This window comes from Podarcis cretensis (genome assembly GCF_951804945.1).
Source record: "Podarcis cretensis genome assembly, chromosome: 3".
In the NCBI taxonomy this organism is placed as follows: Eukaryota; Metazoa; Chordata; class Lepidosauria; order Squamata; family Lacertidae; genus Podarcis; species Podarcis cretensis.
Window position 1 is genome coordinate 61,539,436 of NC_137172.1, and position 21,346 is coordinate 61,560,781.

The window sequence follows — 21,346 nt, forward strand, 5'->3', positions numbered from 1 at the left end:
GGCAGGACAACAGAGAAAATGATGCAAATCCCCCGTTTTTCTAAGACGACATATTGTACTGCAAGGGGTTAGGGTGACCTTGTGAAACACAACTGGCATATGAAACATACATCATGAAATGAACTTTCAGGGCTACATTAAAGAAACAAAAACAGGCCTGATATTAATGAATTAAAGTGAGTTGAGCTGAATCATAATGGAGTGAGTCCAACAGAGTTGGCGAGCACATGAAGTATCTTGTGAAGCAACGAAAACTTATACTTTGCCAGTGAGGTAAAAGTGAAAAAAGAGAGAGCAGAAGATAGGAAGTTCCATCTGTCTCCTAACCAAAGTCAGCCTATGGATGGAAGTGGTTCAGCAAAACTGGCTGCAACCATCTGGTGTTCCAGGTGGCCAGATTTGTTTAACGAAAGCCCAAAACACAGGTATGCCTGGGGTACGAAAAGGATGCATAAAAGAACAATTCTAATTTTAGTCAGTTTCCACTTCAGAAAATACAGGCATGTAGCTATCACACAAATCAATTTTATTTTCTTTACAAATGCACATACAACAATGGGTAGGTTTCTCTCTAACCAGGCCTTTGGCTAATTAACATTTTGTAGCCTTTTAAATGAGTTTTTGTTTTATTATGCATTTTGTGTTGTCATTTTGGATTTTTATGTTGTGAACCAGCCTCTGACCTTTGGATGAAGGGCATTTATTTGTTTGTTTGTTTGAGCCTTTGGATCCTCTACTCCATATTTCAGAGAGATCCAATTGGATTTTACAATTCAAATCTCTTACAAAATTAGAACGCCCCTACAAACCATCATGCTCCTCTAAAAATCCTGTGAAACCAGCCCAGAAAATAGCTGATAATGCTTTGAGAACTAATTAGTGCTGTAACTCTGAAGCTAATCAGAATCATAAAACAGTGCCTGACACATGTATCCAATCAACTGTTGAACACAGAGAATATGTGTTTCATGATAACCCTGCTTGGCTCCCTGTTGTGCAGCCTTTAAGCAGTCCCGAAAACATTTTTTCTTAATCCCACCAAGTTTTCAATTGATTTCAGTGCTGGCCCTCTATATATGATTTTATCTGGTGCTGCTTTTATTATATTTGTTCAGTTCTTTAGTTTAAACATTTATATTGTAAACTGCATTGTAAGAACATGTCTTTATTAGAAATAAAATGAATGCAGAATACTGTTTTTCATCAGTGGCACCAATTAGATTCCATGGCTTTATTTGCAGGATGTAGCAAAGCTCTTCGTTGTGAGACAAAGGCTTACATAATCATGCCCGATGCGTGGAAATGCTGCCTTGTGAACGTGCATAATGCATGAGGTTGTGACATTACTGTGAAGTCATGCAAAATTAAAATGTGATTTTCTACATCTCCTGTGAGTTTCTGCATCTCCTGCAAATACATCCAGCAATCAGGCAAAGTTGCAATAAAGTTAAATAGTTCTACAACCAGAGCCTTCAGTTCCTTCAGCTTCTAAACAAAACTTGTGAATGATTTGTATAGCTAGAACCAGCTAGCTTGTAATATCCAGTCTCGCTTCCCAGCAGCATGGGCAACGTGATGAATAATACGAAGAAAACAATGTCCCTCTTCCATGGTGAAGAAATATTTCCATTTCCCTATTCTACTTTAAAAGCAACATGACAAGGTGTCATCTGACTAAGAATTTGAAATCAGGAAACAAACTAGTGATTCAAAAAGAGGGAAGGGGGGAACACACATTAGTGCAAAGGTGGTTGAACAAGATGTAGCTGCAATTTGTCATTCTATAAATGTTGATCTTTTAAAAAAGCTTAATTAGAAAGAACAGAATTCAGTGTTGTTTTTTTAAAGAACATAGTAACAGTCATGTGGAATGGCCCATCCGGCATCCTGTTCTCACAGTGGCTAACCATATGCCTGCCAGAAACCTGCAAGCAAGGACCTAAGCACAAGAGAGCTCTGCCCTCCTGCAGTCTCCAGCCACTGGTATTCAGAAGCACTCCTGCCTCCATGGAGCCAGAGCATAGCCACACCACCATGACTCCACAAATCTCTGTAATCCTCTTTGAAAGCCATCCAAGTTAGTGGCCATCATTGCCTCCTGTGGGAGTAAGAACCATACCCATGTGTTGCTTCAAGTACTTTCTTTTATCTGTCCTGAATATTTCAGCATTCAGCTTGAGTGCTAGTGTTAACGAGGGAGAAAAACTTTTCTCTATCCACTTTTCCCATGCCATGTATAATTTTACAAACTTCTATCGTATCACCTCTTACTCTAGCCTCAAATGCTGCGACCTTTCCTCATAGGGGAGTTGCTCCATTCCACTGATCATTTTAGTTGCCATTTTCTGGACCTTTTCCTACTCTTTTGGAGAGCCTCTCTCTTATTTAGACTGCTATAGTTTCAGTGATCATGTATAAGAGTGCAAGTTTGATTACCCAATGCATTGGGTTGTCTTCCCCCTTACATTTCTGTTTTATCTCATTTTTCACATCATCAGTTATGATGCTGTATTGCTATGAGTAAAAGAAAAACTAACTGAAATATAATAGTAGGAACTGAAAATAAGGTTAAAGGACAAAAAATGTATTAGACACAACTAAATGATGCTTTCTATTCTTTACTACACACTGGCACACTTAGGGCTTCTAAAAATAACAATAATACGGAAGCCACTATTGCACACAGTATTTGAATTTAATAAATTGTGGAATTTTCTGCTTTACACATTACTGCTGTATGAATTAAGAATAGAAATAACAGAGAAATGTATAGGTTCTGTCCTTGCTTAAGAAGATGAGGAATTGTTGGAATGGGGGAAGTCCTACAGAGTGCTCTAAGATTCTATGTTCTCCATCCAGCGTCACTGTTAAACACCCTCATGGAACTGCTGGAAGAAGCTGTCCAAAGACTTAAGATTAATGCCACCAGTGTGCAAATAGCTCTTGGCTCTATTTCTTCTTTTCACCACAGTGAGAAAACTTTGAATTAATGTTTAGCATGGGTGATTAACTAGATGAGAGTGAATGTACCAAAACTCAATCCAGACAGGACAGAGATATGGGTGGTGGGAGGTTTGATTAATATGGGAGTTTGGGGCTTTAAAAGCTCCCCGAGTCCACGTGAGACTTTGTACAAGTTAAATGTGTGCAAGTTGCTAGTCGACTGTATACTATGAGCTATGTGGGGGCTACATGTCTCAAACTGGAAGTTAATTACTTTGCATGGTACTTACAACTCCAATAGGGAAAGCTAAGACAGCCATCATCCAATCACGGAGGGAAATGAGTTTTCTTAGTTGTCTTTCTTGTTCTTGGCTGTCATTTCCTTTAGTAAGGAGGCTGGAAAGGTCTGTCAATACGCAGATCCCGAAAAAGACCGCTTGAATAACCTGCATTAAAAAATTAAAGATATATATTCTGTATATCTTGAAGGCTGTACAGTTCCAATAGTTTCATTATGATGTTGCGGCAGCCAGGCCAGGACATCCAAAGTTTCCATTCTGGCTGTGGATTAAAATATTAGAGTGCCAATATACACCATCTCTGCTGTAAATAAGACCAATGCAGTTGTTTTTACAGTAGTGATTTTGTTAAGCCATTTTCTAAGATATACATTGAAAATACCAGAGGTTACCCTTGTGTGAGGAATCTTCTCACACAGGAAGCCAAGCAGAAAGAATGCCACAAGGAAAGGGTGTGTGGCAGTAATCAGGCACATCAGAAAAACCACTAACATGGAAATGAGGAAACAGAAAAGAGGCCATCACAAAGGAATTTTAGAACGCGATGCAGACAGTGAAAAGGGGTGTGTGAGAGAGAATTCAAGACAGAATCAGGGCTGGTGGATGAACATGACTATGCAAAAGGTCTCAAGGTTGTCAGGGCTTGTGGTCTAGAGTGCCACCAGTGCTAAATTCTTCAGAATGAGCCAGAGTTAACAGCTTTGTAAGACCTGGTAGGACTCTGTTGGTCTCATGTCACCAAACCTCTGCTGAATTGGGTCATCTGATCCCTGCAATGCCACCATCTGGCCATCTGCAGAGGTGGTGCTAAAGTACAGCAGTGGTAGTTTGTCCAAAAAGCTAACATAGTAAAAGTCCTGCTTTTCACTATAAAAGTACCTACTTCAAAGTCCCAAGTGTTTCCCAGCTCCTCAACTCTATTCATAGCAAGATGAAATTTGAATAAAAGAGAATGGGTGGCAGTTATCTTCAACCTTCCCTGTCAACACCTGAAACACTTAAGAAATGGCGCTGCTCAAGTCTGGCCCACATAATTTGTTATGATTAATACTCTACCCTAGATTATATTATGAAGTTGAGCCCTTGATAACCTGATCAGAATTCAGCAAGAATTCAAAGACTCTGCTAACATGCTTAGGACATAAAAGTTTTTTGGCTGCTTTTCCCAAAATGTGTGGGCTGAAGACACGACAGTAATCTCATCCTGGTGAGGGTCTGGAATATTACAGATTTACAGCCAACTGATAACTAGCCAACTGATGTGAGGTAATAATAATGCTAACAATTGTATTGCCAGCTTTTCTTGACTGGCTTTCCAATATAGGATGGACATGGATCCAGCTTCCAACAGGTTGCTCATTTTTATCTGCAGAAATGAAATCCTATGCTTCCTGTAATCTAACCCAGTAATTGAGCTAGCAGGTCCCCAATCATATAAACATGTGTTCTTGTCTAAAAATGGTTGAAAGCAGCCCTGTATCGGGAAGTTTTAAATGTCTGATGTTTTACTATGTTTTTATAAGTACTGTAAACTGCCTAGAGTGGCTGGGGAAACCCAGGCAAATGGATGGGGTATAAATAATAAAAATATTATCTGTGTATCTGAAGAAGTGTGCATGCACACGAAAGCTTATACCAAGAACAAACTTAGTTGGTTTCTAAGGTGCTACTGGCCAATTTTTTATTTTTTATATATATTTCAAAAATATTACTGCTATTTTTAAATGTATTACAGCAAGCTGTAATGCAGCATTTCTTCTGCATGCAAGCTGGCTTTCAAACTGATTCTTTCCAGTATTACCTGCTTAGAATTATATTCCTGTGCCTGACCAACTGGCCTTCAGAAGCACAGCAATGTGAAGGACAACAACACAATTTGAAGGAAGACCCTAAAATAAACAACACCTTGCTGCAATGATGATGAAGACCATCTCAAAGATGTGACCACATTAAGAGACCAATACTTTTCTAGGAATAATCAAGGATAGCTACATTACTAAAACCTGTTAATTGATTAAGCCTCACACTAAATGGCTGCCTTCATTCTGTCCACCTGTGAATAGGAATCAAAGGCGCCAGTCCTAGGCCTCCTTACCTAGGAGTAGATTCCACGGAACTAAATAGGACTTATGGCACAATCCTAACTATGTCTTCTCAGAAGCAAGTCTACTAAGATGTAAAATCTTGTGCACTTCCGAAAGCTAACAATCACTCTTCTGCATAGAACAGACCACAGAAACCCTCATGAATACGAATAGTTAAGATACAAATTTGTTTCTAATTTGAATTACTGCTAAACACAATCTCATGGATATGGGAATAAGAAAATGTAGGCATATCCCAAGGAAATACTTATTAGCTATGAAATCAATGACAACATAGAACCGTCTCCCGAAGGCAATGGTGGAAAGCATCTTGACATCCCTTTTAATGTTAAGTGAGACATTCCATAATGTGTGTTGGGGGACAATACTGCATTGGCAACATTTTGAGATATGACCTAATGGGCTTTTTATTTTCGTAACTGAGATTTTTTTTTCAAGCTATAAGAAAACAACTGTTTCAAAGAAAATCACACACCCATTCTCTAAGGGGATATAAGTTGTACATTTCCTGATCAATCATAAACTAAGCCTGTCTCCATCAGCAGTGGTGTTATAACAAGGTCACAGAGGGGAGCCAGCCACCCATGCCTCCATTCAGCTAAGCTGAGTATGTTGGCCACTTCACTACTTATGTCCCCAAATGCATGCAGCAAAGTGGACAGGACATGGATGGAGATATGTATCCCTGTAGCATTTCAATAATGAGAGACAAGTATAAGAAACACATCTGATGAGCCATTTGGGGGGAATCTTTGCCAAACGTCACAGCGTCTCGTGATAAATGTGTCTTTACAATCACATGTCCTACGAATCACCAGCCATTTCCAAACCACTTCCTCACATGTGGGTTAAGAGAGCCATAAGAACAACACGGAAGACACCTCTAGGGTGTCAGTGGATGCATACTTCAGTCCTATAGAAAGCTGCATGAAGTAGCATAGGCATAATTACAAATGTGAAGCCTGCCCAAATATCTGAAAGACAGACTCCTTCCCTATAGAGCCTGTTGAAGTGTAAAGATCTGCAACTACTCTTGGTAGTTTCTCCACTCTATAGGCTCATAGGGTGTGTGTGTGACCTGGAAGAGGGCATTCTTTGTGGAGTTCCTAGGTTATGGAATTCCCTCCCCTCGGAACCATGACTGGCATCTTCATAATGCTGTTCCCGTAGTATGCTGAAGACGCATCTCTTTGCCCTGGCCTTTGACATCTATAGGACCCACCCTATTCTTGTGCCTGTCTCAAACTGTTTTTAATACTGTCTTCTAAATTGTTGCAACCCACCCTGGAACCTTACGGTGAATAAGGTACAGTAATGTGGTGAATATGTAATAAAATTAAATACTGATGTTGCTATGGATAACAGCAACAATAGCAACAACATAATTTTTCTATCACACCTTTTACTTGCTAAAGTTTGTTTGAAATGACTATCAAGCTTCCCCAATCTGGTGCCCACCAGATAGTTTGGACTACAACTTCTGTCATTATTGATCACTGTCCATTCTGGCTGGTACTGATGGGAGTCCAACTACTTCTGGAGGGTACCAGGTTAGGGAAAACTGACCCTTGAACAATCAGATGTCTTCCTCTTAGGTTTGCAGAAATATGGCTCTGAGGTAGACAAGACAGGGAAATGTGCACAATTCCCTCTTCATAGAAGGATTATGTGCACATTCTCTACAAGGCCTGGTGAATGTGCACAATGGCTGGTGGTTACACACATTAACCGCACAATTTATATTCCTCGTAATATAATCATAAAATGGGTTTGAATATGTATAAAACAAACAAAGATTCAGGTGAATTCCTCAACGTTATAGTCAGAGCAGACCCTTTTAATTAATAGATATAGATGGATGACTATAATTAAACAACCATGATGGTACATAGCTACCTGATCCAGATCTTTAGGCATTCTGGAGATCATTAATACCCAGAAACATTTCTCCCAGAAGGATGATTTGAATGGAAGGATATACTATCAACTCAAAAAGGCAGCAGCTGGAAATGGTAGCAAAAGCATTTAGATCTTTCAGCACGCAAAACAAATTGCTTGAAAACCTGCCAGGTCACATAACCTTCACCTTGCAAGTCTGCCAGATCCACAAGTGTGTTTTCCTTTGAAGCAAGCGGAATATGATTTATTTCCCCAGATTATCTGTTATGACTTTTCCTGTCACCTCTGTGTACTTCTTGTAGTCATTTGTCAATCCTTTGGCATGGTGTAGTGAGGTGAACACACATTAAGCTTAAGCAGAAAATGTGGTTGAAGATACTATCAAATAAGGAAACATTAAGTCAGACGACTTATCTCTTTTACTACTGGAAGTGTGATTGACTGGGCCACTGTCCTTGAGATCAAACCAGTTGGTTCCTCAGCAGGTTTATTTCCATCTCACTGCTTATAAAGTTTAGACTGGCATTAAATGGGCAACAGTCACCTAATCCTATAGAATCCAGTGTATTATGTTCAGATAAATCACGAGGGACTACGACATGGTTCTGACACTAAGCTGTTCAATGTTTATATATCTATGCCAGGTGAAAGCTTCTTTCCCTTCTCATTTGCTTCAGGTCACCAATGGGTTGTTCTAGTCCCCAGCAAGCAATGTTTCCCACCATGCACATTAAACAGCAGTGAAGAGTGGGGTGGAGGTGCTCACCTGACCTCCAGCTGTCCACATCCCTGCTACATCCCAGGACAGAGAGGGTGAGGAGTGAACTGGTGTTGATGCTGGCAGAGCAATGCGCTAGACCGGCTCCGCCAATGTGTTTGCACTGTGCCAGCCTTGCTGTCCTCTGGCTTCTCTCCATCTCAGTATACAGCAGCAAACATGGATGACTGGAGGTTAGATGAGCACAGCTGCCCCACCCCATCATCTATCACTGACATTAACTATGAGCATAATTCAAGAAGTAGGGAGGAACCTACAAAACCAAAGTTAACATTTATTGAAATTTGGAACAAAGGGGAAAGACTGTGTTGCTTTGCCTTTCAGCAACTGAGGAAGACAGGCCTTCAACGTGTGTTTTTGGTAACTTTTTGTTTCAAACCCAACATAGCCTTGAGTGTCTACGCCTAGCATTTCCAGGCAGGCTGTTGTTTTGTCACCACAGACAGTCAAAAACTTGAGAATGCGGTAAGAGGGAGTTGAGGGCCTTATCCACCAAGCTTTCAATTGCCAGGCCCATGTATTGGCCTGGCTGGAAGAGAGACACTGCAACTGAACCCAGGGGGAACTGTGTGATGACAGTCATCCTAGCAGCACTTCACATAACTTGAAGTACTTCTGGCCAGGCCAGTTGTACTTCTGGCCAGGCCAGTTGGGCACTGAAACTGGCGTCTTAAGGGAAGGCTATGGTGAATTCATATTGACATAAGTTTGTAGTCAACTAACTTTTACTCGAGGGACGCAGGTGGCGCTGTGGGTTAAAGCCTCAGCGCCTAGGGCTTGCCGATCGAAAGGTCGGCGGTTCGAATCCCTGCGGCGGGGTGCGCTCCCGCTGCTCGGTCCCAGCGCCTGCCAACCTAGCAGTTCGAAAGCACCTCCGGGTGCAAGTAGATAAATAGGGACCGCTTACCAGCGGGAAGGTAAACGGCGTTTCCGTGTGCGGCTCTGGCTCTGGCTCTGGCTCTGGCCAGAGCAGCGATGTCACGCTGGCCACGTGACCCAGAAGTGTCTCCGGACAGCGCTGGGCCCTGGCCTCTTAAGTGAGATGGGCGCACAACCCCAGAGTCTGTCAAGACTGGCCCGTACGGGCAGGGGTACCTTTACCTTTACCTAACTTTTACACAGAGTAGAGACACTGGAATTAATGGGCCTAAGTTAGTCATGGTCATAAATTTCAATGGGTATATTCTGAATAAAGGCTAGCTGAATACAACTCACAATACTTTACTTAATATGATGCTTCAGAAAGCACTTAGGGCTTTGGTATTACGGGAATGCCTCCACGACGCCAAAGCCTTTGTAAACAGAAGAACTCAGGCTGTCTCATCAGGTCATCACTCTGAACAAAGATATCACTGGTAATTTATTCCACGAGTTATTTAACTATTTACAATTGCCTTAAACTTGCTTGTAGCAGGACGGATACACCAAGGGGGCCCTATGGACTGCACTTCTGTTTGCACAAGGGAGGACCAGCAATTTCTCAGGTCTGGATATGACACATCCTGGTTTGTTCATTCGCTCATGTCAAGGAAGGAGTGAAATGGAAGTGATCAGACTATGTTCACAGTATAGTTTATTAAACCAACATTCTTGGCTTATTGTCACATGTGAACATGGCCTTCATAGGTACATGTTTAAAGGAACAGCATTTTTAATATATATATTTAAAAACAGAAAACCTCTAGCCAAAGTCATTTTCTAATAATTGCTATTCCCCTCCTTCCTCCCTTCAGTTTAGCTGTACATACAAAATCTGTCTTTATTGCTTTCCATATCCTGTTTACAAGGCAGGATAATTTCATTAAATCTATATCATCCATTCAGCAAATATGTTTAGATGGAATACTTTTTTTATTAGATTACATATTTTACTTTTTCTTTTCTAAAGCTCAGTTTTGTTTGGCTCCTACTCAGCATTGGAGGCTACGCCATTATTTTTACTTAAATATTAATATTACACGCAATGCTACAAATGTGATCAGTGATATATCCTGGGAAGCATGCCAAGAATCAACAAACAGTGGGAAAGGCCATGTAACAGACTAGGTAACATTTGGGACTGCTAGTTAAGTAGGGGGGAAGAGACATGCATTGCAGCTGTCTGTACTAAACTGGGCTTAAGGATAAGGTTTCCAGTGGGAGGAAAGCCCCAAACTTTTAATGAATAAATTGCTTGCTCAGTTGGAGGGAGGGGGTAAGATTGATTTAAGATTAGCTTAGTGAAATCTTTCCCCTAATACATAGCAGAAAAATTGTACATGTGAACTTCCTCTAACATGCAGAGTAGATTGCACACTTAATCCAAAACAAAATGGCTTCTTATAATACTTATTTAAATAAGGTGAAATTAAAACATTTCCTGGTAGGACTGTTGCGCAGCATCAATATGTTGTACAGTGGTACCTCGGGTTACAGACACCTCGGGTTACAGACACTTCAGGTTACAGACTCCGCTAACCTGGAAGTAGTACCTTGGGTTGAGAACTTTACCTCAGGATGAGAACAGAAATCGTGCTCTGGTGGTGTGGAGGCAGTGGGAGGCCCCATTAGCTAAAGTGGTACCTCAGGTTAAGAACAGTTTCAGGTTAAGAACGGACCTCCAGAATGAATTAAGTTCTTAACCCGAGGTACCACTGTATTTGTAAATGATTTTAAAATAAAGACTATAAACTATTTCTGATGACATTTTAAGAGTGCTTTAAAATGTCATGGATTAAGGCTAGTAAAGGTTCTCATGAGTGTGAGATAGCATAATGTGGCTGCACTTTATAGGTAGGAGTAGCAAACAAGGGGATATTGTCATTGCATTCCAAACAGTTTCTCCATGCTATGAAGAGTTCTTGGGGTTTGAACACATGAATGCTGGTACAGAATTGGAAAGTAACGAAAGCAAGCTAGTTCATCTCCCTGCTTTGAAGCACTACCAAAAGCCTACCCCCTGCCCTTAAGACCAACACACAGAACATAGCATACCAAGAGCAGAATGCAGATGTTCCCCACTCAGGTGCCTGCAAATAGTTTCAGATAACTAGATGAAGATACAAACAACCATTACTGGCATGAGATGGGTGGGGGGCAAAACACACTTTCCAGGATATCCTGGAAAGAAAAAGATAGGATAGATTGACAACACCATCCATGCGTCATACTATGAGTTCAGATTTCCAGAGAATTAAACAATGGAACATCTAAGCCAGGCTTTTTAAAGAACGGGAAGAGAAAGTTAGTGAGAATGCACACACATAGCCTACTTTCCTGCTAAAAGAAAAACTGAGGGCAAGGGCATTTACATACTTCTGACAAAATAAAAATGAGTATGCATGGTGTGTGCCCCACGGCTCCTTTTAGTAGCATGCTACTCTTACAGCCTAGTCCTACACAATGTTAAGTGCACCAAAACACACTGAAACAAAAGGGCTCAGGTGTGCCTAACTCTGCACAGGATCAAGATGTAATTGTGCCCTTAAAAATGAAGATGGCTTTCTAGAATTCCCCTCATTTTGGTAATGAAACATAAAACTGTTCAGTGACTGCAAAAGAGCACCTATCTGCATTCTAGTACACAAACTATGTTCAAACATGTGGCTGGTATGGATCATGATACAGCTGCATTCTAGCAAACGTTGGCCAGTAGGTGAAGGCATGGGATTCCCTTCCCTCTCAGTCACCATCAGTGCCAGCAACTGCTCCGTGTTCTCTTCCTCACTTCATTGGCCTTTCTGGAATGCTTCCTTTAATAATCTCTCTCCCCCCCAGGTATTCCATTTGTTCATGTCCCATCCCCTCACCCCAGCTTGCAGGCTCCATTTCTTTCTGTACTTCTCCCTCACTATGTGACCCAAACATTAGATCATCCGCTTCCAGCTCTAAATACACATATAAGATATTACTAAAACAATGCAGCCACGTTTGTACTACCCAAAGTAAATAAATAACATAACATAACTTAACTTAAGCAAACCCCAAGTGGAAAAACGAAGAAACCAACTAGCAACAGAGCTGGAGAGAGAGCACTTTGATGTCTGAGATACAGGATCAAAGCAACTTCAGAAACCAAAAGGAAGCCAAATTTTCAAACTCTTATTATTCTGAAGAACTTGGAGAACAATAAATTATCTGAAAATCCTCAAAGTACTTTGGGCCATGATGAATAAACACTATTATACCTCTAAAAAGTATCGTTTTGTTCTGACTGTTTACCACTAATTAAGACAGTAATTTTTTCGAACACCATTTCCAGCAACAGATTCTCTTTGAAGTGCTCTAGAGATATTGTTCTTGCACAGCAAAGAAACAAACGCTTTTAAAATTTGCTCTTGATAGCTCACAGTCTTTGATCAATTCTTTACATGCCTCTGGGAAGTAAAACTTTGATATATTTATTTAATTAGGTAGAGTTCAAGAAATAGATGGCAACAAGTAGCTTGGGCCCTCTTGACATAGTGTCCTATGGAGAAGATGCTATAAAGACAATTTAAAACATTGGTTTTTACCAGAAGCAGGCTAACTGCAAACATCACTACAGTATTGCTCTCCCTTGTGTTTGTTCCTAAAGAAAGAATGAAGCAGATGACTTCGAACAGCCTATGAAAACAATGTTTACCATTAGGGTTATTGCTTTCTCTACATTTACACCCCAGCCTGCCACGTACAAACTGTTCTAAGGGCACTTGGGGACTCTGGAAAGAAAAGTCAACATTCCACACACCTGACTTTAGGATTGTCCTGAGGCCTGTGCACAGCCTCCGTTACTCCACCGACTATGGGGAGAAGTGAATTACAAAACAAGTAATGAAATGTATACAGGATCTCCTATACTAAAGGCTAAGCCATCTAGACCGTCTGCAAGATTCTAAACCTTCAGACAACAGACACAGGCTCCTAGGCACCACAAAACTATGGATGGTTTTCTACTTACTCTGCCCTCTTCTTTCCAGGGCAACCATGCTTACCCCCAGCAGAGATGAACTTGGCTTATCAGTCCAGCCTGGTTGAATGGGCCTGCCTCACTATTGCTGCTCTGGAATTAGGGTCTCTGGCCCTGGTCTAACCTCTAAGCGTCAGGGGGAGTGCAGGCCATAGGGGGAGTCAGTGGTGGGTTTTTTACTCCAAAAGCGTCCGTGAGTATCCTCTCCACCTGCAGCTGCTTCAGCAAGTCTCTGACTTGGTCATGAGGAATTATTCAAGAGGGCTAGGCTCAATGCCTCTGAATTGGCAGGGAATACTGCAACCCCAATGTTAAACTGTTGGGGGTTTTTTTTGCCTCTCAGCCCTCTTCCTCTCTCCTCACCTTCTGCTGCAACAGACAACCCAAAGAACAAGAAGGGAGGATAGATGGAGAAATCAGGAAGAAGTGGGCTTGTCTGCTTCTAGTCCCAGATTTTGGCAGCACTCTTTTAAAGCCCTAACTGTCACAGCAAGGCAGGATGGAACTGAAAGGGGTTCTCTACCACACAATGATGTCTCCTGACAAATTTGCATAGCACTGCCAAAAGAGGTGAGTAGGTGGGAGAGGCACCCATTCAAGGATCTTATCAAGTAAGTAAAGGCTAGAAACAGTGCTCCCTAATTCTCTCTGTTCAGCTTTATAACTATGTAAAAGGACACTTACACAATAAATGACCCTCCTCTTCAGGACACTTCAAACCACCCTTCCCCCACACAGCTGCCACTATCATACATATTTCAAAGGTTCCATCTGGGTGCACCAACTACCTGACTCCCTTGCAGACAACAGAAAGACACAGCCTACTCAAATATGCCTGGTCGTTCTTTTTTTCTTTTCCCTTCCTCCACCTTCCTCTCTCTCTTTTTCTTTTCCATTTTTTGGTTTAGGTTTTTATTTAGATTAATATTTTATCCTTGGAATTATAAAAAGATACTGGGTATTTGATATTTTGTATACCTTTTTTAAAGCTTTAATATAATCTATTAGGGAAAAAGAAGAAGATGAAAAGAATGTACTGTATTTAATATCCCACTATTCTATTTTCTGCAAGCCAGGATATGGTATCAACCAAGACTGCAGCTACATTTTAAGCAGTAAATAAACAAACAGAATGTTTGTTATCTGCAACCCTAAGAGAAAAGTATTATTGTAATTAACAACAAGAGCTTTCAGAAATTTCTTTCGTGAGATGAGGGGGCACTTGTCTGAAGAAGTTCATGAATAGGATTGTCATGAAAATGGGTTAGCCTGCCAATACAGTGGTACCTCGGGTTACATACGCTTCAGGTTACAGAATCAGCTAACCCAGAAATAGTACCTTGGGTTAAGAACTTTGCTTCAGGAGGAGAAGAGAAATCGTGCGGTGGTGATGCGGGAGGCCCCACTAGTTAAAGTGGTGCTTCAGGTTAAGAATGGACCTCCGGAACGAATTAAGTACTTAACCCGGGGTACCACTGTAATCCATAGAATGGTTATAATAGTAATGTTTGGTTGAGTATTTTACCAAATGAACAATTTCACTAGTATAATAGTGATAGAAAGTGTTCGTTAACATGAAAATCATGAAAGTGGAGTATTTTCTATAATTAAATCCCATGTTCTTTAAGTCAGATAGGCTTTCTCTACCAAACAACAATTTGCCAATGAAGCTAGAAGTATGATCTCAAAGCTGAAAAGCAGCAGAAGTTAATGGTCAGTGTTGGGTAATCTGACACCTTTCATCTGAAAAAGAGCCATCCCATCCCTAAACACCATTTCTCCATAGGAAATGAAGCAGCACTGCTTCCCACTGCTGATGAGAGGCATTATGTTCTGGATGACATCACTCTCCAGTCTTATCTCAGATACATTTGCATGCCAAGCAACCAGACTATCTCACATACCACGGAAAGGGACAAAGACTGCTATGCTTAACAGGCCTGTAGACAACGGGACAGGAATAAATATAAGCATACAGAGGTGAACTACCACTAGACAGATACTGTCTAGACAGTATATAATGAGTAACAACGCAGGTCTCCGGGAAACCAAGATACAGCCTTCCATATTCTGAGCGAAAGTTATTCATTGTACAGGATTTTTAAATTTTACATTCTGTTGTTAACACCAGCATCCTACAGCACTTGGAATATTAAGACACTCTGTGATAGCGCAGCAATTCAGCCAATGATTTTGGGAGTTACCAAACTAGATATTCTGTGTCTTGCTTCAGTGCAAAGGTAAACGATCAATAAGTTATCTGGAAACAAAATTAATTCAAGTACTACATTATATTCACCCCGTAAACAATCCTTCAATCTAAAAGCGTTCATTGAGAACTCTTGAACAAAATTCTGCATTCTGGTGATTTGTTCAAAACTGAGACTAGGAAAACTCAGAGAAAGCCAATTTCCAGACACTTCAACAGCAGCATATTTTCAAGCAGCATCTGGGCGGTCTAATTCATTTTAGGAAGCAGATACCACTTGCAATTTGATGGAAATAATGCTGAGGAACAAAGTGTTTCCAGGTTTGCTCAAGTCATGCAGACACACAGTATGCCCCTGCCACGCTGGACAAGGCAATTGGCCAAAACCAACCAACTCCTTTTCAAAGACAATTTCCAGAAGAGTTGTTAAAATTAGTAAATCCCTTTTGCAGATGAAATCAAAATACCATGGTCAAAAAATTTTAAACTGTGCTGCTGTGGATGGAAGTATGAAGCCAAATAATGTAGGACTGTTTTTTGATGAGCAATGCAAACCCGATGTGTGAGATGAGTTTAGAATCAGAATGTGAATCATTCAGATCTACAGTTTTCTAAAACCAAGGGACCTGAACTGGATTCATGATTCAAAAAAGCACAGGACTGGAGTCTCAGCAACCAGTCTTAGGCACAACTGATTTACTTGCACAGAAGCTTGTTTCCTCCCAGTGTGTGGAAAGTGTCACAAGGCACTTTAGCAACCCTGGTAGTAGTTAGGAAGGAGGGTTTGTGAGTCCTTTTGCATTACATCCTGTGGGCCTCTGAGATCCGACAGAAACAACACAAGCCTGCATTAGTCTAAATGTACAGCAGATTTGCCAGTTATAATAGCTTTACTCTTTAGGTTTCGTTGTTTTAGCCAATGACGTTTCATCAACTTTGCAACCTTCCATGGATGCAGGATGCAGGAAAGGTGGGAGAAAAGTTTAATAATTAAATGAGATAACGTAAGGATTAGTCTGCAATGAAAGGAGAAAGTGTGTGGCCAAATAGATAGGGCACAGTTCTAATCTGATTAGTTGTAGCACTATTGGTCATAGTTTGTGCCATTATTTTACCTTAGAGAAAAAATTAGTAGACATGCAACCATACAGAAAAAGTCATGGGCTTACACAAACAATTATAAACACCATGGGAGAAGTGTTCCCAGCTACACCACCCATTGCCCCTGGAAGTCTTATAGGTAGCTGCTGCAAGAGAGGGACTTTGAGTGGCATCATAGGAGGGGTCTTTCTAAGATGAAGGTGAAGCTCCCTTGTTATTTTTGCTATTAAATGCTGCATGTTGTTTAAGTGTAATCTTGTAATATTTATAGTATTGGAATGTGGTTTTTTAATAAGTTATTATATTTGCTATTGTTTTGCTATGTTATGCAATTGCTATTGTTATTATTTTGCTATGTTATGAAATTGTTGCTTTGTTATTGACTTTCTATGTTACTATGAATTTTTTTGTACTGTTGCATTCCTCTTTCTTTGTGGCTAGTCACTTTGAGCATGGTTCTTTTGTGGAAAAGAGGCATACAACTAACAGAATAAATCAATAACAGAAAAAGGTTGTCAATGCACTTCAGTAGTATCAGTCAAAGCACAGTAAAGACAAAGCAAGAAAGTATTTTTGACTAAATATAGTTATTTTTCACATTTCCCCCCAAACCCAGAAACATTTTATCATGTGTTTTTCTCAATAGGAAACTAAGATACAAACAACTGACATGAAGGGTATATAACATTACCACAATTACAAGCAGTTTCTCAAAGTCTAATGCTGAGAGAGATTACTGCCCCATGACAGCCTGCAAGTCAGCCTTTATTTTAAATGACATGCTCCTCACAAATTGCCTGTAGCCTTCAAATGTATCAAGAACCTAAATTCTGCCTGTGTGGTGCCAAAGATTGTGGTTGTGTACTGTGGTGCCAAAGACCGAAGTTGTGCCCAAAATAAATAATAAATATTCTTTGTTTATCCAACATTATACTCTTGCGAAGTGGTATTAATAGGATGGGAAACATTTGTTTCTTAAATAGAATTGCCATCTGGCTATCACTAAGTACTGTTTAAAAAAACACCCAAACTGTTTTATGCCTAGTAGTCAGGAATTCAAAACACAGTCAAGCAAACTAGAATACTTTCGAAACTAGTTAGGTTCACTTTGGTTCCCAATTCTTTTTTTCTAATATAGCTTCTATGACTTTAGAAGCTGCATGTCAAGCAAAAATTCAAAAATTTAAGTAGCAGTAAATAGGAATGGCTGGAAAGGCTTCATTTGCTCAGTATCTGCGATCTTTATCACTCTTCTCTTTCAAACGGGGCCCATATACAATCAATATGCCTTGCTCCACCCATCGCAGGATTCAAATAATCTATTGCAGAGAAAATGAGTCCATAAAGATAGCTATTCCATACACACACACACACCCCACATACATCTGCTCCCAATGTGTAATAGCTTTGCATTACCAGTTTGCAGGATGCTATTAATGACCAAGTTACCCCCGGGTAAGAAAGCTCTCAGGATAGATTAATCATTAATATGAGTTCTACGATCACTTCCTTTCTAGAAAGCTAGTATAGGAAACTCCAGCTATCTGCACCTAGCTTCAGTGCACGTAAGCCTACTTTTGAGTGGAATGTGAGCTGTGCATCACTGTACATAAAGCAAAAGTATACAGTTAGGAAAAAGTCATGCAATTCTGACAGACCTAACTACTCCCAATTGTTGTTGTTTTTGTTCATATGAATGCAGCCTAAGAAATAAAGCACTTTCTGTGATGCCATGAAGATAAATGGAATGTGACAAAATGCAACAGTGCTAGCCTTGAAAACTGTGAAAACTAATGCAGTTTCAATCAGTTAATTTGGCAACTTTTTACATATAATATGGTGGGAGAAACTTCTTAAAATATGTCCTTATTTTAAACAGCCCCATCAGTGTTGCAAAAATAACACTGCACAATTCAGTGAAAAAAGTGTCTCTCAGCTGCAGTAATCCCCGCCCCCCCCCCCAATCATGCAATTTGGCATACTTTAATACTTGGGAAAATAGTAAAATAAACAAACTAAGAAAAGGTAGACAATCCATCAATAAGAAAACTAGTCCTATCTTAAGGTCTGATTAAATTCCTGGAAACAGTGGAAATATGCCTTATAATAAAGAGGCCTTATAATTTCATTGTCAGTGAACAGAAGCTAACATAGGGAAATGGTTGCAATTAAACCAATCATGTCCAATAAAAAAGACAACAGGTTGGCTATATATAAAAGGAAAAACAGTGCAAATATTCATCAGCAGCATCAACTCAAATCAATTCATGAAGAATTGACAGAATTGACAATTCAGTTTTAAAAAGATTAATTGTTCAATTGACATGATACAAAAGAGTACAGCATTACTCAGTCATACAATAATCACTTTCTACCTTTAAAGCAATCAAAGTTATTAGTACTGTATCAGATTAACTTTGAAGTTGAGATGAATCTTTCATAGAATGGAAAGACTGAAATATTTGGGTGGGCCATGGTAAAAAAAGATAAGGAAATCATGCAGGGAAAAATATAATTTTCTCAGATTTGTTCCTTCCAATTAAGTAGGCCTTAAAATAGGAAGTTGGTACCACCTTGAAGGATTGGACAAGCTACTTTTTTATAGCTTATGATTGTAGTAAAAATTATTGGTCATGATGGCTGTCAGTAATCAGTAGCTTTCACTGAAATAACATCTTGTGTAAAAAAAATTGTCAAAAGTATGTAATAATCAAATGGGAGTAAAGAATACCACAAATCTTTTCATTGAAAGCTACTCATTACCATTCTGCACCTTTAAAGCAATTTCCCCCACTCTACACCAAATTTCAACACAGTATGGATCTTTGGGTAAAAGATGTGTAACCTATAGCCCCAAACTGGACAGTACATATTTTGGGCTTTTTAAAAACCCACAAAATTAAAGGTGGGATTTTGTTATGAAAGTTACTCATTGCCAATGGCCAACATGGGTGATAATTTTACTAGGGCCATAGGATGATGATGATGACTAATATATCCACAGCCTGTTATCTGCATCCATTTCATATGATGTCAGAGATGCACATGTATTATAGTATGTTAGAGTGACAAATTGTACAAAACATGCTGAAGCCATCTCCTGAACTCCCTTTCTTCATATTTGATGTCGCAGTACAAAATGGTAAAGGTCCCTCTTGATGCTACTGACTTTGCTGTCATGTCACAAGGTGGCTAGACAGCCTGCAACCAGGCACACTGTAGCATCACTGGGTGACCTAAGAATTTGAACTCTGTGGTCCATGAGTAACTTATAAACACCATTAAGCATTGTGTAGGCAAAACATATTATCTGGGGAAAGGGCTGTACCTAAGGTATGCAAAAGGTGCAAGGTTCAATCCTGGGCCACTTTAGGTGGAGCTGGAAAGGGCTCCAGCCTGAAAACCTAGAACGCGGCTGCCAGTCAGTATCAACAACATAACTGAGCTAGGTGAACCACTGCAACTTGCTATGTTCCTAAGACACCGCTTTCGCACAGACTGAGTGTGGAATTTCTGGGCCTTTCACTAACAGCAGACAAAATGGCACTTGCTGCTACTGTATGTGATGGTGATGGCATATGTGGTAATATTGAGAAGAAGCAGTTACAATTGTGTGTTTAGTGTAGGGGTGGTGAACAAATGTCTTGTTCTAGTGCACGGATGGGGGACTCTGGCCCTCCAGATGCTCTCTATGATCCAGCAACTCCCATCATCTCCAACTGCCAACCATGCTAGGCCGATGAGGGTTGTAGCCCAAGGACAAATGGAGATTAGAAGGTTCCCAAGCCTTCTCGTAGTATCTTCACCTTTTTCAGACCCAGGAACCACTGTTAACCCAAACACACATTTGGGGGCCCCTTTTTAAATCTTCTACCCTGCACCGTGGAAGCGCTCCTGCTGCAACCCACCTTGGATCAGACCCAGCAGTTGAAGACCAGTTTCCTAGTTTCATACATGAAGAGTGTGGCCATTTTGAAAGAAATATTGTGAACTATTCCCTCCTGATTATTATTTTTTTTTGGGGGGGAGGGGAATAAATTCTGTAATGGGTAACATGCTGGTGCTTTATACCGGTCATGACCTGCCACTATAACTACATCCTCCATTGATGCAATTGATCCTTTCTTCCTGAAGTGGGAGCTGTCTGGGGAAGCATGTCTTGGATCAATGTTGACATGCCCAGAAAACCAGACCATGACATGAAGAAGAATCTCCCTCCTTTTTTGGCGATCTGTTCCGTTTGCGGGGATTAGTGAACTGACAACAGAAGACAAAAGATAAAAGAGAAGGGGGGGGGGAGACATCTCTTCTTTCTCGCCGCTTGGATGAGTGTAGCTTCCCTCGCGGGCTCCTCCCCTTCCCCGGCTCCGTTCGGCAACCCCGGGAACCGAAGGGGCATTCGCCCCGCCCCAGTCAAGGTCTCCTCTCAGGGAGGAAGCCAAAGGGAGCGCGAGGCACTCGAGGAGCCCAGCGGGGCTTCTCCTTCCCGCGCGGGCCTCGCCCCCTTCGTCGCTCGGCGGCGGCGGAGGAGGAGGAGCGCGTCCGGCCGCCCTTCCCAGGTGCGCACGCCCGCGCAGGGGGAAGGCGGCGCGGGCGGGCGGCCGACTTACCAAATTAATGAACGTCAGGAATTTCCAGCTGCCTCCGTAGGTCTGGTGCGCGGGCATGTCGATGGCCTTGTAGTTGCACAGGATGGAGAAGTAGGAGAGGAGGATGGCGCCGCGCAGCACCTGGCACGGCACGAGCGCCATGTTGCCGCGGCCCCCCGCCCCTTTCTTGCACAAGCGAGGCCGGAGCTCCCGAGTGAACCCGCCCGGCGGAGACAGAGAGCAAAGAGGCAAACGGAGACGCGCTCGGGGAGCAGGGAGCCTTCGGATGGGCGGCGCGCGCGCCAAAGCGGCAGGCAGGAGGGGCGCGCGCCGCCGGCCCAGCTGGCCACTTCCCATAGAAAGAAAGGGAGAACCTGAGAGGCTCTGAGGAGGCTGCTAAGGGCTGCCATCCCGCGCACAGGGCTCAGGTTCCGCGATTGGGCGACGTAGAAGGGAAATCCACAGGCCGCGCGAATAGAACTCTATGCATTTTGTT

General features: G+C 41.3%; 1 protein-coding gene across 1 annotated transcript in view; it reads right to left on the bottom strand.

Moving 5' to 3' along the window:
• Positions 1–21,346, bottom strand: part of AIG1 (androgen induced 1) — a 74,442-nt gene extending 53,096 nt beyond the window's left edge. The window contains exons 1-2 of the mRNA XM_079970977.1: positions 20,872–21,346; positions 3,234–3,389 (exon numbers count right to left, since the gene is read on the bottom strand). Of these exons, the coding sequence (XP_079827103.1) occupies positions 3,234–3,389; positions 20,872–21,207 (492 nt within the window). The 5' untranslated portion in view covers positions 21,208–21,346. The remainder of the gene's footprint in view (positions 1–3,233; positions 3,390–20,871) is intronic.